Below are 25,999 nucleotides of genomic sequence, written 5' to 3' on the forward strand. Positions count from 1 at the left end.
CAAATGCAAAAACTTTCATACATTCTTTCAACGTGGCTATACCATTAAAGCGTGTTTCCTTTAATAATTACAATGAAAACTTCTCAACCACCAACAGCTTTGGCTAATGATACATTACCTGAAAGTATTTCGTTCAAATGCCTCAGCTTAACGTTCACAGGGAACATGAGTTGGAACAGATACATGAGAGCATTGCCAAGGCTGCTGCGAAGAAGGTGGGCTTTCTCGATCATGCTAAAAAATTACTTATACCTGAGAGTATCCTGTACCTCTACAAGGCCATCATTCGCCCATGTATGGAGTATTGTTGTCACATTTGGGTTGGTGCATCTGCTACTAGTCTCTCACTCCTGGACAGGGTTCAAAAGAGAGTCGCCAACCTGATAGGTTCTGAACTGTCATCTAGGCTTCAGCCTTTGTCCTATCGATGAAATGTTGCATCCCTCTGCCTGTTTTACAAGTATTTTAATGGTGGATGCTCCGACGAACTACAAACCTTTGTACCCCCCCCCTCGACGTAAATATCCTCGGCAAACCCCACAAGCAGCAAAATCCCACCCCTACAAAGTAGAGATCCCTAGATGTAAGAAAACCTTCTACACTAATAGTCTTTCCCTAGAACTGCTATACTTTGGAATTCTCTTTAGGGTTTCTGTTTCCCTAACTGTACTGACATGCAGAAGTTCAAGTGTAATGTGAACAAATATTTTGCTGCTTAACTCCCTGCGTAGTACCTCTGCAATTTATCTCCCTAATAGTAGCCTTCTACATCAAAGTGGCACTGTGCCTTGCTTTGGGTGAAAATGTAATAAAAAGTTTTTTTTTTTTTTTTAAATCACCTGTTTCGCACTCATCTGCCTATACTGTCCAGATTTAATCTTTTACTAACCTCATCAAATCTAGTTCTATAATGTGAGCTTTAAAGATAGACTTTGATCTGATAACCACAATGAAAGATAGAGTATAGAGTGCAGAATAGGAGACTTTGCTGGTTTGGTCACATTGAGAGAATGGCTGGAAAACTACTTCAAACATGTTCTTTCTACTAATACCTGACACATCTAAACCAATCAGAGTATCCGTCGACATGTCTTCTTCGTCGTGTACTTACCAATTTAGCAGGAAGATTGTCCCGTTCGCATGCATCGTTCGCACAATTCAAGAGACCCAGAAAATCTAGTGTTCTACCCTGCAAACCAGGAATGCTGAAAATAAAGAAATAAACATTTGCTTCATTTTATAAAAAATTGGTACAAATATAAAAAAATAAAAAGCGTTTCAAAGATTGTTTTCAGTGATGGTATCACACACACACACACACATCCAGAATTCAACCGAATTTTACAGAATGTATCGGAGTCCGTGTTTTCACTTATGAGTTTACGTTATGATGAATGCATATTTTTGAGATGAGGATTTATATTTTTCTGTATGATTTGGACTATTTTTCTCATCTTGGTTGTTTTTTTTTGAGGTTTTTTTTTTTTTCACGTTTTGGCCAATGTAACCTTCGACCATCTTTAGATGCATTCATGCTGGATGTTATTGGTGAATAGTGAAAAGTGCTTGGTTTATTTGCTCTCCCAAGAAAGACAGCAATAACATCCAGCGTGAATACACATGAAGATGGCCGAAGGTTACATCGGCCGAAACGCTGTGAAAGGAAAAAAAAAAAAACAACCAAGGTGAGAATAATATTTCAAATGATACAAAAAAGAAAAATAATTATTAGTTTACGTTGTTTATTTTTTATACTTGTAAGCCAGTGTTCGCTCCCTCGGCAATTCTCAAGAGGAGAGAGAGATGATGACACGGCCAGACCAAGAAAAGTAGAAGACAAAGAGAAGAAAACAATGAAACACATCTTAACATTTTCCCATTATGCAGCTACAACCAGCTGCTATGTCTGCAGCTCGGCATGCGGTCGTCTGACAATTTTCTTTAAAATTTCAAGACTAACAAGTTCTAGATCTTGTTTAAAACTTCTCCTTGCACCAACTTGTGCTTAAAAGTCCCGTCATCCTGTCACGTGGTTAGAAGTCTCGTGTTGGCATGGTGTTACAAAAAAAAATAAAAATAACTGCTTAAAAGTCTCCTTCTCCGCAACATGCTTTTTTTTTCCTTTCAGTTTTTCTTTCCTTCCTCTTCCTTCACTATGACGTTACTGTTGTGTAATGGGGTACCAACGTCATCTATATATATAAAAGCGAAAATGTGTGTATGTATGTTCGCTTTTTGTGTACGTCTGTAAAAGGCTTTTTTCAGAGAAGCGGTCGGTCGGCTCACAACTTCTTAAAACTTTTTATATCACATATAAATCATAATATCTCCGAGTTAACAACGGAGGTCGCCTGTCTATTTAATTTGCTCGACTTCAGGAAGATAAATATTCAACATTTTTCGATCGCCGCATGTGGATTAGGCTTTTTCGTATAATAAAAGCGACACTAATTCTGCCGGTATTTTTCCGGTCGCGATCACCAAAAATGTCTGAAAGCAATAAGCTTGGATCAATGTGGAAATATTTTCCTTATATCAGACAATTGCTATTCAATTTGAACAAGGAGAGCTGGTCCCCCCCCCCCAACATCTTGGGAAAATAAAAATAAAAAAAGCATTCCCGCATTGAATAAAATACTACCCCGCAGTCAAAGTTGACCTCATTAAGTCATTAAAACGTGCACCTGTCAATTCTAAGTAATTAAATAAATTCAAACGTGTTTCCGTTAGTATGTCGCGGTGGCCCAGTGGTTAACGTCGCAGGTTTTTTTTTTTTTTTCACACTTTAATTTCCAACTTTGCCTCAAGAGTTCGGGTTCGATCCTCATACTTACCTATCAAAACTTTTTTTTTAATTTTAACCCCCCCCCCCCCAGTTTTGATTTACCCAAAACCACACACACCTCCAAACACCCAGGCAATGCTGGGTACCCCCCCGCCCCCGCTAGTCTATATATATAAAAGCGAAAATGTGGGTATGTTTGTATGTATGTGTGTTCGTATATCTCGCAAAAACTTTCGACACGGGTCACAGATTTTCACGAGATTGGTATCATTTTACAGCTCGATCCTTCGCCCGACAAATATCGAAAAATTGGCCAAAAACATTAATTCCTTCACCCTAAAATCATTAGTTTTCTACAGGGATGTGTAGCAAAAACCGTCCTCTCATGACAAGTTCGCTTCTACATATGTGCAAATGACACCGGAACATGATTTAGTTTAAATATTTAAAAAAAAAACGGTCCGATTTCGTCAACGTTGCTTAGAGGGCGGCGTCATTATCTTGTTGTAAGTTCGAATCGTTGTGTGAGATGTCTTTTTTTTTTTCGATTTTTTAAATTTTAATATTGAAATAGGGTTATTTAAGTCATTTTTCACGTTTTTTTTTTGTTTTTATTTTTCACATGTTTTTTTTTTGGTTTTTATTTTTCACGTTTTTTTTTGGTTTTTATTTTTCAGATTTTTTAAAGTTTTAAGATTCGTTTTTCTGTTTTCTTTTTTCCGATTTTTACATTTAACATCGTTCATTTGCCTTATGTTAGTTTTTTTTTTTTTTCGATTTTTTAAAGTTTTTACATTTTTTTATATAAAATATTTAATAATTTAACATTTAAAAATATTTACTTCGCTTATTCTTATGTTTTGATTACCCCCCCCCCACCCGAGCACACACACCTCTAAACACCCGGCAATGCCGGGTACCCCCCCCCCCCCCCGCTAGTACACTTGAAAGGCGAATACATGAAGTTAGAACTACCACTCCACAAGAGTTTCTTGGGATTTTCTTTTTGACGCTTGTTATAAATAATTGATTGTGAATGAGATAATGATAATTTAAAAATTATCAAGATCAAGAAATAAATATGTCCGCAATTTTCATTTTACTTTCGGTAAAATTTATCTGTTTTAGTTTACAAATATCTGAGGGACTAGTTACATACAGGTCACAGAAAAAACTAAACTTTAGAAAAAAAAAAGGAGATAGAATGAAAGGAAAGAGAATGAAAAGAAAAACACAAGGGGGGTGCAAAAAGAGAAGGGAAGACGGAACAGAAACGGGACAGAAAAAGGAACAGGACAAAAAAAGAAAAAATATGAGTAAAAATGAAAAACTAAAATTGAATAAAGACAGTATGTATGTTGGGTGTAATCTTGCAACATAAGAGGTAATAAAAAAAGAAAGTCAATCAATGAAAAATAAAGTAAAGAGTGTGTGTGTGTGTGTGTGTGTGTGTGTGTGTGTGTGTGTGTGTGTGTGTGTGTGTGTGTGTTTGATAAGATTTGGGTAAATTAAAGTATGTGACGCTTACCTGCAAACTTCATCCGATTCGTCCTTGATTTGTTTCGTCCTCCGAACTCCTAACCGATGTGATTCTGGAGTCATAGCTTTTTCTCCCGCCAGATTTGTACCGGAAATGTCCAAAGAGACAAGATCCGGAAGACCATCCATTAGTTTCGTTAGAATTCGTTCCGGCTCTTTGTAATTTGTAGAAACTCTTTGATCTAACATGCCCAAGTCAAGATGTCTGTAAATTGAAGGAAAAATTTAAGCAAGATATCAAAAACTTACATATATATATATATATATATATATATATATATATATATATGTATGTAAAAAAGGTTAAGATTCCAACAATAGAAAAAAAAATCTATATTCAAATGAATGAGGTTACCAATATCTATATATATATAAAAGCGAAAATGCATGTATGTATATATGTATGTTCGCTTTTTGTGTATGTCTGTAAAAGGCTGTTTTCGCTGGACTTTTCGCTCGGCTCATTCCTTCTTAAAACTTTTTATATCACGTCTAAATGATAATATCTATAAGGTACGAATGGGGGTCGCCTGTCTATTTCATTTGCCTGACTTTCACGTGCTATTTTTTCCAGATTTTTTAGCGTCCCGTGTATGTTTCGCTTTTCAGTATAAAACAAGCGAAAACTGGCTTGCAGCCGCGTCCTGTTTCAAGGTCAAACATCACGCGACTTAAGGTTCTCGCACCTGTTAATTTCATTTTAACAACGTTAAATTAAGAGGTTTTTCATTCCTCTTCTCTCGTGGCCGAGATGGCTAGATCCCAGGGTTTTTTCCATTTCGTTTCCATCTCCACGTCAAAGGTTCGGGGTTCAAGCCTACTTTCCTACTAAAACAGTTTTTTTTCTTTTACACCTCCAAACACCTGGCCAACGATTTTTTTTTAAAACAGGGTTGATTTGATCGCCCCCCCCCCCAACACACACACTTACAAACACCTGGGCCATGCCAGGTATACCCCGCTAGTTTATTATATTTTTTATATACTTGTTTTTTGTTTGATGTTTTCATTTTTCCAATTATTTAAGTTTAAGGCATTTTGGACGATTTTTTTACATTCTCATCAAAAAAAAATAATTTAAGCATAAGGGAGACAACTGTTCACTTGAAAATATATGTTCGTTGTAAAGGTTTGATTTGGTCGCTTTGTTTTTAAAGCATATCAATTAGTGATGGGACGATTCCGATACAATGCCGATTCCATACTAAATTCCCGATTCCGATTCTTTATGAATCTAAATATTTAACTATAAAGTTGTTATTTTGTCCTGATTACTATAAAAACACATCTTAAATGTGCATGTATTTTCTCAAACGTAAAAACACGCTTGTGAGGGGGTGATCTAGAGATTTTAGTCTTACTGGAAGCTTAAATGAATAAATATTTATTATTTTATTACTACAAGCAATGGAAGATGATTTATAAAAAAAAACAAAATCAAATAAAACAGATAATTAAAGGAATCGGTTTTGGTATTGGAAAATAGGCTAAAATTTTCCCTGATGCCAATACCCCAAAAAGCTCCGATTTTTCCAATTCCCAATTCCAATTAATCATCCCAATTTAATGCTGCATCCAGTCATTTTGGTAAAAAGTTTTTATACTTTAAGTTCTTTCTATCTTCAACTATAGCTTATGAAGTAAACAATAAACACAGAATGAAAACACTTGGTTGGAGAGAGAGTTTTCAACTGGTGGATATCATAAAAAATATCCAATAAATAAATCAACATAGGTAAATAGTTATTCGTATATGAAATTAAATATTATAGTGCTTTTATTCCTTTTGACTTTTTTTATTCAATTTTTAAAGGAAAAGAAATAAACTTAAAAATATTACAAAATTCCCACTCCACGAACATTTTATGCCAATTAATTCAAGAACTCTTTCTAATGAAATCGAACTTTATTTTCTCACACATACACACACACACAAAAAAAAAAAAAAAAATGCACACACAACATACAGAAATGAATATACAAATTGTACATAGTTAAATTTTACATTGAACGCTGGGGTTATTAGTTAGATTAGGATCCACAGAGTGATTGAGGTATTTTGGTAAATGTTGCCAGTCAAGAGTAAGACTTCAAAGTCTCATCTGTTACATAGTCAAAAAGACCCTGTACCCTCCCCCTCCCAATTTCTTGTAGGGCCTTGTGCCTAATTTTGTTGAATTGAATTTTTTGTACGTTTTTTATGTTCAATTTTTTCTTTCTCAATAAAATATATAAACAAGTGTCTTGTATTTTATTTTTTATTAAAACCAAGTTTTATTTAAGCAACACGTGTTGCCGGCGACACATGTACCATGAGAACAATCTTGATTTATTAGGTCTTAAACATTGGCATGATAAAATAAATACAAAAACAAAATATTTCTTGTGGTAACTTTTGACATTGTTCTGCAACTTTCTTTAAATGCAATTCTTTACAGTCTCAAAATCGACCTATGCTAATATATATAGACTAGCGAGGGGTACCCGGCGTTGCCCGGGTGTTTGGAAGTGTGTGTGGTTTTGGGTAAATAAAAAGAAAAATCGTTGGTCGTTAAAAAACAAAAAGACGAAGCCTTGACAAGCAGTTGGAAAATAGTAAAATGTGAAAAAAAAAAAAAAAAAAAAAAAAAAACAGGTGCCCGTTTTTGATGAGTTATTAACGTGAACTTTGAGTGCGGGACAGTGTTTTATTTAACGCGAGTCTGTTTCTTTATACGAAAAAGCTTAATGCACATGCGGCGATGGTACGCGATAGCTATTCAGCAGTTAACATTTTCTGCGGGACAGTTTTTAATGAGGTCAATAAACCGGTTTGTTTGTTTTTAACTAACTTTGGAAAAAAAACAGCTCCCTGTTTATTAGGGGGAGTGTCTTGTCTCGAAATGAAAGCAACCGTCTGATATGACGAAGCCAACATGACCAAATGTTACATAGCTTTCTAGAGACCACTGGCCGTGGGCCAGTATTTTGAATAGAGTTTCACTTTTTTTTTTTTTTATACCGAAAAACGAATGCAACATGTGCAGATCCGAAAATGTCAAATAATTAACGTTTCAAAATCAGGCAAATTAAACAGAGAGGCGACCACCGTTGTTAAGTCATAGATATTATCATTTAGACATGATAAAAAGTTTTAAAAATGAGCGACGGCCTCGAGAATCCGCCAGAATAAAGCCTTTTGAAGACATACACAAAAAGCGAACACACATACATTTTCGCTTTTATATATATAGATAATGCTTATATGTAATTTAACTACCTAGGACAGTGATTACATATGAATAAAAACATATAGCTCAACAGTGCAATACTAGAGCTATAAATATGTTCCTTTAAGGATACCACGTTAATAGGGAGGACACATGTATTTACTCATTCAGAAAGTTTTTTTTTTATTGGTCACAAACACTGCATAGAATTGTTTCAGCCCTTGGTATCGGCATATAAGAATATAAGTTGTATCCATCCTTAATAATGTGGTATCTTTAAAAATAATACATATATATATTATATATACATACGCACATATATATATATATATATATATACACACACATATAGCAATTACTTCGTCTTTACAGACATTAGCCATCCCAATGTTCCCCACCAACCTCATCAGTGTTTTCAGGTTAACTGTCAGCGACACCCAAACCACATCCGTGGGCCCGAAGATGACTTTTCAGGCCAGCATTTGATTTGCATAGTCTGCCACACATATGGCAGACAAAGTTGTGTGTTGAAACTTGTTTCACCTCTGCCTCCGTTTTTTATTTTTGTTTCCTTTGCTCACGGCATGCGTTTTTTGTGTTTAATGTAAGCCGCTTTTGAGAGGAGCTCGTGATTACAACTGTTCCATTCAATGGGCAAAACCAACACATTTCCTTTCTGAAGTTTTTTCTTGAGTTTAGCATGATCAATTCTTTCCTACACAAAAATTTCATATTCCCCTATAATTAGCCTCCTCCATTCGGGCCAGCATTTTGCTAGGGTTTCCCATTTCTGAACAGGAAGCTTGAAAGCTTTAAGATCATATTTTATGCCATCCTTGAAGTGCTTCTTTAGTCGATGTTGAGGACGTTTTCCAATTTTAAGCTCGCCGTAAGATAACTGCTTAGGCTAGTTCACACACACACACACACATTACTATATTACAATATGTATATATATACACACACACAATTTATAAAATATATATACATATAGATATTACTATATTCTAATATATATACACACACACATTAATATATTATGATATACATATATACACATTACTATATTATAATATATATATACACTCATATATATATGCACACACACATATACATACATATATATATATACACACACATACATATACATATATATATACACACACACATACATATACATATATATATACACACACACATACATATATATATATACATATATATATACACACACACATACATATATATATATACATATATATATACACACACATACATATATATATATACATATATATATACACACATATACATATATATATACATATATATATGCACACATATATATACATTACTATGTTATAATATATTTATATATACACACACACACATATATATATATACATATATATATACACACATATACATATATATATACATATATATATGCACACATATATATACATTACTATGTTATAATATATTTATATATACACACACACACACATATACATTACTATATTATAATATATACATATATATATATACACACACACACATATATATATATACTAGTGTTGGGACGATTCCTAATTTTTATACGATTCCGATTCCAGGAAAATATTGATTAACGATTCCGATACCAAGTACGATTCCGATTCCTAGGGAATTTATTGTTTTGAAATATACCAGGTAGTTTTCTACTTATGGTCGGTAGTTCCCAAATATGTTCCCTAACTTTGGAAGAGATATTTTATGTCTACACCGTCGTGTTTTGGTTTAAATAAAATTATTATATAGTAAACTAAACGGAAAAATTAGCAAAATTTATTTTAGAGAAAATTTATTTTACTTAATTGGAATACAGAAAAAAAAAAAACTCAAAGAAAATAGAATTTATCCTTCAGAGAAAAAACAAATAAAATAGAATTTATATAACAGAACAAAAACAAGAAAATTAGAGAATAAATACACACGATTCATTATTTTGGTCCTCATAATTAACAGATTTAATGAATTAAATAAAAAAAATATAGCGGAAGAGAAAGAAAATATATACTAATAAAATATAAAAAAGATAAATATTTGATTTAATAATTTATAAATGAACGTGCGTAATGAAAAAAAAAACAATATACCACGTGACATGGCGCCGTAGATACAAAATAACTTTTCCAAAGTTAACGACTATATATGAGAAATACCATTAATCGAAAGTTTTTGAGTTTTATACCAAAAGGTAGGTATAGCGAAAAGTTACAATTAAAGGAATTTCAAAAACGATTTTTTGTTTAGCTATGGATAGTTGTATTTGTGACGGCAGTTCTTCAGACCTCCATAATTCACAAGTAGTAGTTAACACCTATTATTTTTTCTTACTTTTTCATTGCTTTTACACGTTGTTTTTAACGTGAAGAATAGATTTAGCCAAACTAATTTTGAAATAGGGTATATCAAAGGAACACATATAAAAATGATACCACTATAAAAAACAAATGAAATACTAGATAAAATTGAGCAAACATAATTACCAAAATTACAGAAAAAGATTAAAAAAAAAAACAAACAAAAAATGGTGAAGTTTGAGTGAAATGAATTATTGAAAGAAAATTAATTGAACTAATAGAAATGTTAAATAAAAAAATTTCACATTTCAATATTTTTTTAATAATTAAATTCTCAGGGTTGTCGAAATTAAAAATTAAGTGATTTTTTTTTTATTAGACTTCTTTCGAAGCTTGTTACCTTGAAAAATACATTTAAAACCCTGTTTTTTTAAAATAAATTGAAAAATAAATGCAATTAAAAAAATTTAATTGATAATTGAAACTTTAAAAATATATTAAACATTGAAAAATTACTTATCTCCCAAATTAACGTCCAATAAAGTAGATCCAGTCTTCATACAGGAATTCGGTTATAATAAATATATCTTTCCCAAACTTAAAAATTAAATCTTTTTTTTTTTTTTTGAGAGAGAGAGAGTGCTTTAAAATCGCCGGGGAGTGCCGCCTAAAATTTTAAAGAAGTAAATTTTAGGAGTTTAGTGCCTTTCAAAGACGGTTATCATAATTTATTATCATCATTTAATTTCCTTTTTTTTCCTCCCCCCACACCTTTCCACGTGGTTCAGTAGTTAACCAGTGCTCCTGTTGCTGTCAGTCAGCTATCTTTACCTAAGTTTAAATTTCTAGTTAAAAGAATTTTTCATGAATGGAATCAGCATTTTTAAAAATTATTTTTTTAGTTGTATATATTGTATTTACTCTTTGAAGTTAAGGAGGGTTAAAAAAAATGGTGACACCTAGATGATGACGTAGGCAAAAAAAAAAAAAAAGACACTGCGATTTCAACCCTCACTAATAAAACTGCTCTGAGTGACTAGTTGGTAATTTTTTGTTCCTTTTCTTTTTTATTTTGCTCCTCCAATTTATTTGGATGCTTCATAGTTAAATGTTTTAACATGTTGGTTGTGGTCATGTTAGATGGTTTTATTCCTCGCGATATTTTAATTTGACAGACTTTGCAAATGGCTTTCAACTCATCATCTTCAAAAAGACTTTTTTTTGGACTTTGGGCCATATTAGAAAACTCAGTTTATCTGTAAACAAATAATTTATTATTAAATTTTGTTTTAAAGCTAGTCACTTATTTTGATAATTAATTGAAAATAATCCGCTAAAAAAGACAAAAAGAAAAAAATATAAAGGGATGGGGCGGTAAATTGTACCAACTGGTAGTTAACAAAAAAAACTTATAGAATTTAATTTTTGAAACCAATGTATAAAAGTTTACATAATGAAATGCAAATATGCATTTTCGGGTTTGTATTACTGTACACATAGATTCGAAAAAGTTGTCAAAAAACAAATATATAACAAACAAATATTATCAAAGGCAAGATAAGTTACTTTTCTACCAAACTGGGTAATTTATTTTGTTTTTATTTAATGTAACATGTTTATTCAGCTCGAAAAACATGCAGTGTTTACCGATGTATTGGAAAATTCAAAATGGCGCCCGACACTCTCTTTAACATAGTAAGTTCGGGAAAAGGTGTTATAAATAATAAACTAGACAAAATACTATTAAAAAAACACCGAATATATGTCAAAATATGTCACGATAACATATATTGAGCGAGTTTCTAGCAGTATTTTGTATAGTTTATTATTTATAACATCTTTTCCTGAACTTACCGTGTTAAAGAGAGTGTCGGGCACCATTTTGAATTTTCCAATACATCGGTAAACACTGTATGCTTTTCGAGCTGAATAAACAATAAAAACCCGAAAAATATATCCAGTTAGGTAGAAAAATAACTTATCTTGCCTTTGATAACATTTATTTGTTATATATTTGTTTTTTGACAACTTTTTCGAATCTATGTGTACAGTAATACAAACCCGCATTTTCTTTTGAATTTTTTTTTTGGTTGACTGTGTTCAATTCGCACATGGTTGATGCGGTTCAATATTGCTAAACTATAAGTCCTTAGTAAAATTCTATTTATAAATACTTTTTAAAATGAAATTATTTAATTAATCGTAAATATTATTTAGACATAAAAATTAATTGATTACAAAACCTTTTAAAAATATATATATTAATTTCTTTTTCGTTCGGCAAAAAACTGCGCAAAACACTTAATTTTCAATTTAAAATTCTAGAAAAAAGATTATATTATTCTGCTTTTAATATAATCAAATTCAGGGTTTTATCTTTCTGGAGAAAAAAAAAAATAATGGATTTTATTTCAATGAAATTAAAAAAAAAACTTGACTGAATTGAATTAATTACCCTTAAATTAACGAAGAGGTTATTTAATAACTTTAGGTTTGGAAGAGATAGGTATGGGGTCGATTTTTTTTAAACTTCAAAAGAAACCGACTACTGTCAAAACTTTGCGAAATAATACAACGTGATCAATTTCATTTTAGAGATATTTCTTTCAAAAGCCTTCTTTTAAAAAAAGAAAAAAAAAGTATATTGTTCTATTAAACCTTTTACTGTTTAAATAATTTGACTTTGCTCGTTTTATTTTAAGAAAATATAAGTTGAAAAAGCATTTTCATTCACTATTAGAAGATTTGTCAGTAAAAAAAAAACAATGCCAAAAAGATAAGCGTTTTTTTTTTTATTTTTACTGGCAATGTAGAGCCCTGCATACTTCTTTTCAAGTTAACTCTTTTGTAGTTTTGATTACAATAGATCTGAATGAATGAACCTTGTAAGGGAGGGGCACTAAGCATTGCCCTGTTAATAATGAATTTCTTTGGTTTCTTTTTATTTCTCTCTTGCGGTTAGAAATATCAGGAAATTTTTTTCTTTTTTTCAACATCAGACTAAAAGAATCGTAATGAAGGAATCGGAAAATTAAGGTATTTTTTAACGATGCGATTCCGATACCTCCCAAAATACATGATTCTTACGATTAACGATTCCGATTCCGATTAATCGTCCCACCACTAATATATACATATATATATTTATACACACAAACACATATATATATATATATATATATATACATATATACACACACACATACATATACATATATATATACACACACATATATATGCACACATATATATACATTACTATGTTATAATATATTTATATATACACACACACATACATTACTATATTATAATATATTTATATATACACACACATATACATTACTATATTATAATATATTTATATATACACACACACATACATTACTATATTATAATATATTTATATATACACACACACATACATTACTATATTATAATATATTTATATATACACACACACACACATTACTATATTATAATATATTTATATATACACACACACACACATACATTACTATATTATAATATATTTATATATACACACACACACACATACATTACTATATTATAATATATTTATATATACACACACACACACACACATACATTACTATATTATAATATATTTATATATACACACACACACACATACATTACTATATTATAATATATTTATATATACACACACACACACACATACATTACTATATTATAATATATTTATATATACACACACACACACACACATTACTATATTATAATATATTTATATATACACACACATATACATTACTATATTATAATATATTTATATATACACACACATATACATTACTATATTATAATATATTTATATACACACACACATTACTATATTATATTTATATATACACACCCACACACACATTACTATATTATATTTATATATACACACCCACATATACATTACTATATTATAATATATTTATATATACACACATATACATTATTATTTATATATATACACACACACATATATATATATATATATACATACATACACATACATTATTATATATTTATATACACACACACATTATTATATATTTATATACACACACACACTACTATATTATAATATATTTATATATACACACATATACATTACTATATTATAATATATTTATATATTACACACACACATATATATATATTACACACAATACTTTGAGCAAACTACATCACCTTCTTATAAATAAATTAAAAATAAAACACAATGAAAACTAGTATATATATATATATATATATAGATATAGATATATATATATAGCTATGAATCGAAACAATCTTTACCGACTGTAAATATTACTAAGCCACCCTTCCACCGTTATGAAGGGTGGAGTGACAATGTTTTTTAAAGAATGGTAAGCATAAGTAAAACAGACATTCTATATAATCAGGTCAGCAGTTAAGATCGGTCTTTGCTATCGTATAAATTACTATAAAAAACATTCCAACAATTTGCTAGAGTAAGCGATGAGAAAACGCAACGGTTTTAAGTCAACATCTCATTTTTTTTTTTGTTTTTTTTTAAACTGTATTTAATTTTGCTCAATGCAGACCATTAAAATTTTAAAAGTTTAAGAATCCCCGCCACCCCACTTTCTCACTCAGAATAATTCATATTTAGCATATACTAGCAGAATCTGTGCTCCAATGTTGCCCGGGAAAATTAAGAAAGCAGAGAATTGCAAGCCTCAGAAGAAAATTGACCAGAAAGAAATTGATCATAAATCAAAGTTCTACGGACAAATTTATCTTTAGTTGACCTTTGACAACTAAATATTTTCGTTTACTAGCCAAGATAAAAATGTTACTAGCCAACCCCACATGACTTTTAGAATATGACATCTTCGTTCTGTGACCAGTATGTACATCAAAGATTTTTCTGTATTTTTTTCTTGTTTTTAAATAAGTAATTCTAAATACACAACAAATTTTATGTTGATACTTAACGGTATAAACATTCTCATTTCTTCAGATATTTTTTTTAAACAGCCTTCATTAAAAAAAAAAAAAAAAAAAAAAAAAAAGAGTATATTGTTCTATTAAACTTTTATCGTTTAACTAGTTTGACTTTGTTCGTTTTATATAAAAAAAAAAAAAAGTTGAAAAAACATTTTTCACTCAGTAGTGAGCTTTGGAAGATTGTCAGTGAAAGAAATGCAATCGCCAAAAGATAAGCGTTTCATTATTTCTAGTTGCCACTTTGAAAAATCACTCGCAAATGCAACTGTTTCGCTCGCAATGTAGAGCTCTGTAAATGCATCAAAATGCATCATCACCACCATCTTTTCATTTTTCGTCTTCACATGTTTTATTCCCTGCTTCCTTTACTTCTGCTTGTTTGATTAGTTTTTCTAGTAGTCTTCATCAATTTACTATTTAGGTACCTTGTTTTAATACATCTACATATTGCCGAGAACTCCAGGCGTATGGAACTCTCTTCATGCTGACTGTTTGCCTCCTACCTACAGCCTTGTGTTTTTTATCTCTTATCTTTATGTTAATTTTCCGTTCTTGTTCGCTCCTTACATCAAGAGACTTCATGCTTTTTGTTAGATTGTTAGCTACCGGAAAACACTGGAAAATAATAAGAGTCTGAACTTTCCTTGGCCGATGGAGTGTGAAATTCTTACGTCCGCTTATGAATAAAATGATAGGGGTAGTAGAAAAATGTACAAACATTTTTAAGAAATGTGCTTACATTTTTTAGAAATGTACAAACATTTTTGAGAAATGCACAAACATTTTTGAGAAATGTATGCACATTTTTTAGAAATGTATGCACATTTTTGAAAAATGTGTGTACATTTTTGAAAAATGTCCGCTTATGAATAAAATGATAGGGGCAGTAGAAAAATGTACGCACATTTTTGAGAAATGCACAAACACTTTTGAGAAATGGTGATGAAGGAATGTTAGATTGTTAGCTACGAGAAAACACCACAGTTGAAAGTTATTACTTCGATTTACCCCAATTTATTCCAAGCATCAAACAGGTTTTATTTTCTGTTCTGCAAATTTAAGGCGGTATTCAACGCGACTGCCAAATGATTTCTCATCTAACTGCCTTGCACTGAGAATAAAGCGTGACAGTTACTTACGACCTCATCAACAAGAAAAAAAAAATGAAATCGTTGTATGCAGATGCTGTACGACAGGGAAACACTTTCATAGACGCACAACATGCACACATTAACGTGTGTTCACATCCTTGTGTTATAATCTACGTTTTATGTGGCACGTTTGTATCTTCACATTTTCCATCGCTTCTGTCAATTTCTTTATATATCGATTTCTGGCAAATATATTTTGAAAATAAAAAAAATCAAAAGATCTTCATGATGTGCGTTGAAGAATGTGCTTTTTGTCAAAAATTATTAGGCATATTTATATGAGCAATGAAATTATATATATATATATATATATATATATATATATATATATATATATATATATAATCGCCATATATATTTTATATATATATATATATATATATATATATATATATATATAATCGCCATATATATTTTATATATATATATATATATATATATAAATATATATATATATATAATCGCCATATATATTTTATATATATATATATATATATATATATATATATATATATAATCGCCATATATATTTTATATATATATATATATATATATATATATAATCGCCATATATATTTTATATATATATATATATATATATATATAATCGCCATATATATTTTATATATATATATATATATATATATATATATAATCGCCATATATATTTTATATATATATATATATATATATATATATATATATATTATATATATAAAATATATATGGCGATTAAGCTAGACTGAATATTCAGCGTTTCATCCACTCTAGGACTCTTCAGCCTGTAGAGTCCTAGAGTGGATGAAACGCGGAATATTCAGTCTAGCTTAATCGCTATATATATTTTATAACTTACTAACTAGCTCTACCTATGTATTGAGCACTTTTAAAGTAAATACTTAAAGTTTACGCATAAATCTATACTTTCGTATATTAATTTTATGTGAGTAAATTAAGTAGTTATATAATATATATATATATATATATATATATATATATATATATATATACTAGCATTTCAGCCCGGCGTTGCCCGGGTGTTTGGATGTGTATGCTGAGCAAAAACAAAAAAAAAAGTGGTAGTAGGAATGCGGGCTCAAACCCTTACCGCAAAGGAGGAAAAGAACGGGAAAATAGTCTGTATGTCTTTGCTGTTACGACCACCGCCAAACCGGAAGTAACTTATGTTTAAATTAAGGCTAGACAATCGAAAGTAGAGGATGACTTTCAAAAATATCAGCAAAAAAAAGCGACCCCCCACCTAGAAAAGTGCCCAGTTGAAGGTGAAGATATTAATGTTTTTAGCCAATTTTTCGATATTTGTCGTCTGAAAGGTCAAACTTCCAAACGATACTGATCCTAGTAAAATCCATCGCCTCTGTCGAAAGTTTTAGACAGACATGCAAACATACATACATTTATATATTGGTAACTAAAAATTTTCGATCCAAACCGATTAAAAAGCTTGCCCTATCTCTGAATACACTTTATGTCAAATTTCAAATGTTTAGACCAGAAATTATCTGAGTAATTTGGTAGAGACTGCAGAGGTCAATTTTTTTTTTTTTTTTTTTAACTTTGACCCCTATTATGACCCCTTAACATTTATTGTTTTGGGCTCAAATCAAGTTATTAAGTTAGATCCATGTCCAAGGAACCTATATCTAAAATTTCAAGTGTTTAGACCGAAAATTGTCGGAGGAGTTTGGTAGAGTTCTCAAAGGTCAAATCGTTGAACTTTGACTCCTTAACAGCCAAAGTTTGGGCCGAAAACCAATCACAAAGATTTTCCTAAATCTCAGTACCCTGTATATCAAATTTTGAGTCTGTAGACTTAAAATTGAGATAGTTATTGCGTAGGGAAATGTACACAGACAGACACGTTCACTTATATATAAATAATGTCTATCTGTAAGGAAAAATTTCTAAACTACCCGGTCAATTTTTAGTCTACAAAGTTGAAACTTTATATGTATCTGATTTGCGCCTGTGAAACAAATTCGATTTTCTTTTTAGCCGGTAAATTTATGGTAATCGAAGATTATTAGGAATTTATGAATTCATGATAATCGATAATTATTATTAATTCAGAAATTGTATTTCGTAAATGATATTTTAGAGATGTTGTTATTGATACTGGAGTTGAAGTCAGAGATATCGTTTATAGCTAGAGTTGAGGTTAACAAAACAATTCTGTAAAGAATTCGAAAATCCATAGATAAGTCACCTGGCAACAACATGAATCTATATTCACGTTTGCCAGAGTGATGGGTGACGTCACAGGAATTAAATTAAAGTAATTTAGAGTTCAGTTTTGGGAGTCAAGGATCGAGAGTGAGAGAGAGCGGATCGAGTTGGACAGTGATGGCTCCCAATAGATGAGGATGAGGAAGATGAGGACGATGAGGAAGATGATGATGAGGAAGATGAGGATGATAACCATGATGAGGAAGATGAGGATGATGACGAAGATGAGGACGATGAGGAAGATGAGGACGATAAGCATGATGAGGATAGGATGGGTGTTTTTCAAAACTTTGTGAATTTAACATTTTTTGTTTCAGAATGCTTTGCAATGAGGATTGATAATTTGTATTTGAATTTATACGGACTGCCGTTTTCATCTTGGATGTTACTCTCACAATGTTTTGGTTGATGTAACCTCCGACCTTCTTCAAGCATTTTGTCAATCCACAGAAATAAATCGATCTTGCTTCATCAGCCATGACCAGCTAGATGCCTTAAGTAACTGAATGTATTCTTGATATCACCCATACTAAGAACTGAACCTTCAACTTCCAGAATATTGCCACTTAGAACTGACTAGCCTGGGTGGCCGTCGTTGCCCGGGTGTTTGGAGGTGTGTTGAGCAAAAATAAAAAAGTGGTAGTAGGCAGACAGGTTCGAATCCGTACTGCGAAGGAGGAAAAGAACATGATAAAAAGCAAACGTGCTGTCTTTGCCGTTGCGTCCATCACCAAATTGGAAGTGGCGAAGGTTTGAATTAAGGCTAGTCAATCGAAAAGAGGGGATGATTTTTGAAAATATCGGCATTAAAACCAACCCCTCCCTGTAGAAAAATGCCCAGTTTAGGATGAAGGAATTAATGTTTTTAGCCAATTTTTCAATATTTGTCGTCCAAAGGGTTGAGCTTCAAAACGATACTGATCTCATGAAAATCGGTCACCTCTGTTGAAAGTTTTAGGCATACATACATACATACATACATACATACACTGAAACAGACAGATAAGATTTATATTATAGATTACTCATCATCATCATCATATTTGATTTAACATCCGTTTTCCATGCTGGCAGGTGTTGTTATGGCTTTTAAAAATTTACGTTCAAACTAACCTATCTCTGGCCAGGTCTTTATCTTTCTTTCAAATCTATCTTTATCACTCTCTCCCATGTTTTCACTTGGTAAGTGATCCTGCTACCTCAATTGTTCTATATCTAACCCAGAAATTGAAATGCATTAGGTTGTTTGGGCTTTTCCCTGACTTATTAATACTTTTTTTTGTTTGTTTAGCTGTAGTGAGCGTGCTGATGAGGGGTTGGAGCATACCAACTCCCAGAAGAGGAAAAGAGAGGGGAGGAAAACAGAGAGAAGGAGTAAAGGAAGAGAGAGGGGGTAGAGAAAGAGAGGGGAGCAGAAAAAGAGGGGGGCAGAGAAAGAGAGAGGGGGGCAGAGAAAGAGAGAGGGGGGGCAGAGAAAGAGAGAGGGGACAGAGAAAGAGAGAGGGGACAGAGAAAGAGAGAGGGGACAGAGAAAGAGAGAGGGGACAGAGAAAGAGAGAGGGGGGCAGAGAAAGAGAGAGGGGGGCAGAGAAAGAGAGAGGGGGGCAGAGAAAGAGAGGAGGGCAGAGAAAGAGAGGGGGGCAGAGAAAGAGAGGGGGGCAGAGGAAAAAGTTACATCAGATGTTAATGACTTTTGCAACTTTGAGGGAGGGGGCAAGAAGAGAGGAGAGAAGGAGAAGAAAGAGGAGAAGAGGGATATGGAAGAGAGAGGAGAGAAGGGGAAGAGAGAGGAGAGAAGGGGAAGAGAGAGGAGAGAAGGGGAAGAGAGAGGAGAGAAGGGGAAGAGAGAGGAGAGAAGGGGAAGAGAGAGGAGAGAAGGGGAAGAGAGAGGAGAGAAGGGGAAGAGAGAAGGGGAAGAGAGAAGGGAGAAGTAACCAACATTTTCTACACACTTCAATCGATAATCTCTAAACCCATCAAAGATTATTAACTGGATTTACTAAATCTTTCATTCTCTTATGCGTGTTAATCTTAATCAAATCTTCAAGCTCGTTAGTTCTACGCAATTAAATTACATCATATGTTAACGACCGAACTTTTACACGTTTGGGGGTGGGGAGTGCGGTGGTACATAATGAAAAGCACGTTAACATAAACCATGTCAATACGTTCGCCCACGCCGTGTGAAGCTACAGTTGGATTATAAGAAAAGTTGTAAACATACCTGTAATTAAACAACTTAACTGTGGAATACCCAACCTGAAGCATTCTCCATGAAAACATTCATTTAAAACTAGCAAGGATACTTCACATTGCCAGAATGCATGAATCACAAAAGCGAACAGTCAAAAACAATGTATGGCGTACTGTTGTCATATTTGGGCTGGTGAATCTTTGTCCTATTGCCAGACTTTGGAATTCCTTGTTTCCCCGACTACTAATATGCAAAAGTTTAGTGTAATGTGAACTGACATCTCGCTACTCAACTCCCCACAATGCCCCGTTAGATATGATCCAAAATAGTAACGTCTTATGACAAAGTGGCAATATGTCTTGTTTGGGGCTAAAAAGATTTTTATAAACAAGTGAAGCATGCATGGTCCCCCGGGAGTACACAGTGATACAGGCATAAAAAAAATGACTAAGTTCAGCATTGCCCCCCCCCCACCCATTTAGCCCCAAAAGTCCCCATAGGACGTCAAATCCTGGTGAAAATGAACAAACCGTGCAGTTTTAGGCCTTAACATATGTAAATTTGAGTTCTGCACCATGCAAAAAAGAAATGACTAAGTCCATCATTTGCCCCCCCCCATTTAGTTCCCAGGGGACGTCAAATCAGTGCAGTTTCTCTCAAATCCATCCTCATTACTTCCTCCCATATTTTCCTTGACCTTCCCCTGTGAACCGACCTTGTTACTTCAACTGTTCTGCATCTAGTAATCCAGGAATTCCCATCTCTTCATCAAACATGCTCATACACATCAGCTTCCTGTTTTGCACACGTCTCCCTATACTCCAGATTTCATCTTCCTCTGAGGTCATCAGATCTAAGCCTGTCTTTAAGACTAACATTAAGCATTCATTATGTCATTCTAATATCATTTCTCGCCATGCAACGCATATCCGCAACCTTCACTGGCTAGGTTTCACTTCTATACAGCATTACACTGTGTTCATGTGCGTGATAGATTCTTATCTCGGTTGGTGGTGGTGGTGGTAGTAGTAGTAGTAGTCAAGCTCTGCTAGTTAGTAATAACAGAAGTTCCCTGAATTTAATCCATTCTCTCTTAATTCTTGCAATCACACTAGTACCTAATCCACCCTGTGCTCCAATGGTATCACCACGGTAACAAAACTTCTGAACAACCTCAGTAACCTTGCTATCTAGATATACTTGGTTCACAACTGAATTCTTTGGCTTCAGGATTAAATTTACATTTTCAGTTTTCAGAGAGAACTGCTATGAGAGGAAAAAGAAAGGCCCGAGGAAGAGAGATAGAAAAGAAAAACAGGAAAAGAGACGGAAATTCAAAGAGAGAAAGAGAAAATGAGAAATAAAATCAAGTCAAATAGCTCGATACCTCTGTTTAGTTTCGAAAGACAAAGGATGCCCCCTGTAGGGACAGCTGCACGTGTAATTGTGAGGCAAGGGTTGCGCAATCACAACCACACCTCTCCTGAATCGGGACTGTTTTGATCCAGTGGCAAGGAGAAATCCAGGATGACAGGAAACAATGTAGAGATAAGCGGAGAGCACATAGAGCACCTGGAAGTCCCAAATGGTCACCCATTTAGTACTGACCGGGTTCAACATTGCTTAATTTCTGTGATTATGTCAAATAGCAACATATAAATAAGAAGGTAAGGTTCTTACAATTTGGACGAAATCGGCTTTTATTTAAGAAAAAGCGGATTTCAAGCAAAAAAAAAAAAGAAAAAAACAGAACACTTATTAATTTGAGGCTCTAGCAATTTTAATGAAAATCCACCTTTTCTGGATTAAAAATAGCAGAATTTCAATAAAAAGCAGAGAATTCACATCCCTAATTGTTTTTTTTTTTTTTTTTTTTAATTTGTTTTGTTTTGATTTTTTTGTTTCAAATAACTTACCTCAGTTTGGAAACAAACTTGCATATGCTATTCACAATATTGTCCAGATCTTTTGGAAGATGAACTTGGGCCAGGCCAAGCGACAGCAGATTGGGCACATGACAAAGAAAGTCAAAGCGATCTGGCTTGAGCTCACAGTGGTACAGGTCCAAGACGGTGAGTCTATTCAGGGGTATAAGGACCGAGTTCAGCAGTGATGGGTTACTCTTGAAGCAGACCTTCCTCAGCGACAGACACTGGAGGTTGGGGCAGTTAAAAATTACTATTTTCTCATAATCTACAAGTTCTATTTCCATTGCCCGGTCAGCGACGGGACTATTGCCGGGGGACTCTATGTTTGCACTCCCACCTCCTTCACCGCCGCCGTACTCCTTAAAATAGTCCTCCAGCTTCAAATGGAGGTTTTCGAATCCCCCCAGCTGCAGTGTCCGTAGAGAGTGCCCAGCTGAATTGAGCATTTTGAACAGGGAACATGACGGCACAATCTTTGAGCATGACAAGAGGCAGAGGTCACTGAGGGCATGGTTCTGTATGTACGCAATCCCCTCGTTGCTGACCGACGTCTGAGAAAGGTTCAACTTGGTGAGGCGTGTCCGTGTGGGATCTTCGAAAATGTGTAAGATGTCGTCTGTGAGCTCCTCGGGCCGCTCACGCCAGGCCCGCAGGAGTCCTTCGCAAATTTCTTGAGGCAGGAAAATTCCTGGCCGTAAAGTGTAGCGGTTGCCATTGGTGATCGTGGCCAGTGCCTTAGGATTTTTGACGAAGAGATTCAGGCAGAGATCCTGAAGGGAATCTGGAATATTTATCGGCCAGCCAAAAGCCATCTTTCCCAAGGCATCCAAAACTGAAATAGATAGAAAGAAAAAAAACAATTAGAAGAGGAATAAAGACTCATAGCAAAATCCCACCCATTCACTTTAAAGATTTCTAGATGACTAGCAGGGGGACCCAGCATTGCCTGGGCGTGGTGAGGTGGGGGGAGGGGGGGAGTAAATCAAAATCATAAAATAAAGAATAAGTGTTACAATATTATAATTTGTTTTTTAAATCGGAAAAAAAAAAGTGAACGAAAAAGAAATGGCATAAATAACCCAGTTTAAATGTTAAAACTTCTTTAAAAAAATCGGAAAAACAAAAACAAAAAATGCAGCAAACGTGATGAAAATTTTTTTTTAAAAAATGAACGTAAAAATGGCATAAATAACTTGTTTCAATATTAAAACTTAAAAAAATAAAAATATCTGATATCTCGACTCAAATGTGCAATCTTAAGATAATGACGCTGCCACTATAACAACTGGTCTATGACTGCATCAGTGAAATTAGGTCGTTTTTTATTTTTAAACTAATTCAAGAAAGAACTATTTTTGCGCATGCGTGTTTGGCTAAATTGTCATAAAGGAAGGATTTTTTGCTACCTCTCCCTGTAGAAAAGTGGCCAGTTGAGGGTGAACAAAATGTTTTTAGACAATTTTTCGATATTTATAGTCTGAAGGGTCAAGCTTCAAAACGATACCGATTTCGTGAAAATCCGTTGCCTCTGTGGAAAGTTTTTAGGCAGACATAGAAACATACACACATACAAACATACATACAGTTAAACAGATTTTTGCCTAGTTGTTTGTTTGTGTAAAAGGAAAAGTTTTGGGAAGTAGGTAGGCTCGAACACAAACCCTTGAGGTGAAGGTAAAAAAGAAAGTGTGAAAAATCCTTACATCTTACCGCTTGGCCACGACGGGACAGGAAACGAAATGCATTTTTTTGACGATTAAAAAGTTCAGTGACATGTGGGTAAATTTAATAAGGTCAAACATCACGCCATAAGGGAAACTTAATTTTCTCCCAAGATATTGGGGAAAACCAGCTCCCCCATAAAAAGGGGAGTGTCCAAATGAATAGCAATTGTCTGATATGACGGGTTTTTTTGACACTGATCAAACCTCATTGCTTTCTGGGCGTCCCCCATCACGATTGCCTAATCTAAAATGCATCGAACATTGACGTTATTGCTTTTTTTTTTCTTTTGGCTTTGCAAAACTCAATTATGTTTTGCATTAGCCAAAAACAAAACAGCAATTTTCCTCTACAAAACAGCCAAATATCTGTTTCTCAAAATGTTCCTCCAAGAATAGTTCCTATACATTCCCTTTCAAAGACGTTGAACTTTCTCTCATACTCTGCAAGTATATCATCTAGGTTTCATTTGTATATTTACAGCAACATGAACTATTAATGCATTGTGAAGTCCTAACTTCAAGGCATAGATATGTTCTTCTATATATATAAAAGGCAAAATGTGTGTGACCATTTCGTGTATGTCTTCAAAAGGCTTTTCGAGCACACACTCCCGGGTTCGTTACTATCGCTTACAACTGTTTATATGGGTCCTATATCATAATATGTAGGATTTGGGAACGCGGGTCGTCTCTAGATTTATTTACGTCGACTTTTATGAGATTCGCGCTATTTCGATTTGTGCCCGGTTCGTCCTGGATTTTAGTATAAATACAATGAAAAACGTTGGGTTCTCGGCTTTTGTTCTTTTTTTTTTTTTTACAAAGGCATCACCACATTATCAAGGCCCAGAGGCCACTCAAGGATAAGGGTTAAAGAGTGTACAGTAGAAGTTGGTCAATATAGTAATCATTAGTAATGAAAATTTAGTAAATTTAATAACTTATATGGAACGGCTCATCAAGAACTTATTTACCTTAGACTTGAACACAACCATATTGTAGTCAGCCGGAAAGCAGGAAAACGGAAGACAATTCCACAGGCGTGCAGTTCTAAGAAAGAAGCTTTGTTCATGGAATCTATGTTTAGGTTTAGGCACAGATAAAGAGTGGGGGAAATTATTGATAGTGTTTACAGCTAGACGAGTGTTTCTTGTGAAAGTTTGGCGAGGGGGGACCATAGATTGAAGCTCAGTTGAACACTTTCCATGAAAATAACGATACATCAGAGACAAACTCGCAACATCTCTTCTGTGAGATAGAGGTTGTAAGGAGGAGAAAAGGACATCTCCTACGAGGCTACGAAGTCTATTTTGAACTCTATCAAGGCAGGACAAGTCCTTTCTAGCAGCTCCTGCCCAGATGTGGCAACAGTATTCCATCCTTGGACGTACCTGGCTCTTATATAGATAGAGAATAGCATCAGCAGTGAGATATCTACTGGATCGATAGAAAGATCCCACCATTTTTCCAGCGGCCTTGGCAACAGATTTGATATACGTGTTCCATTTAAGATCAGGAGTAATGGTCAAGCCCAGAAGCTTGTCAAAACTTTTTCCCCCCTTCCCACCATCATCTGGGGTGAAGTGAAAACTAAAAATAACGATCGCGCGATGACCTCTTTTAGCTTTATAAGCTTTAACTTAACACGCTAATCAATTATTCTCACTCGTGGTTGAGACCATTAAGTAGTTGGCATTGGTTTCCACGGCAAAGCTTCCGGGTTCAATCCCTCCTCCTGACTAAACGTATTTTTTTATTATTTTGCTTATTCTTTAGTTTACCCCCCCCATACACAGGTTTATTTATGCCATTTTTTTTACATCATCTTTTTTATAATATTTAAGCAGGATTATTAATTACCCCCCCCCTC

The 25,999-nt window shown here is 33.5% G+C and overlaps 1 protein-coding gene across 3 annotated transcripts in view; it reads right to left on the reverse strand.

The window, feature by feature from the left end:
* Positions 1–25,999, reverse strand: part of LOC145268710 (protein zer-1 homolog) — a 159,134-nt gene that overhangs the window by 50,640 nt on the left and 82,495 nt on the right. For all 3 annotated transcript variants that reach the window (XM_080124248.1, XM_080124250.1, XM_080124249.1), the window contains 3 exons: positions 22,394–23,237; positions 4,314–4,529; positions 1,112–1,205 (listed from right to left, as the gene is read on the reverse strand). In XM_080124248.1, the coding sequence (XP_079980374.1) occupies positions 1,112–1,205; positions 4,314–4,529; positions 22,394–23,217 (1,134 nt within the window). In that variant the 5' untranslated portion in view covers positions 23,218–23,237. The remainder of the gene's footprint in view (positions 1–1,111; positions 1,206–4,313; positions 4,530–22,393; positions 23,238–25,999) is intronic.

This window comes from Euprymna scolopes, chromosome 44 (assembly GCF_053919585.1).
Source record: "Euprymna scolopes isolate OS-2025 chromosome 44, ASM5391958v1, whole genome shotgun sequence".
Taxonomy (NCBI): Eukaryota; Metazoa; Mollusca; class Cephalopoda; order Sepiida; family Sepiolidae; genus Euprymna; species Euprymna scolopes.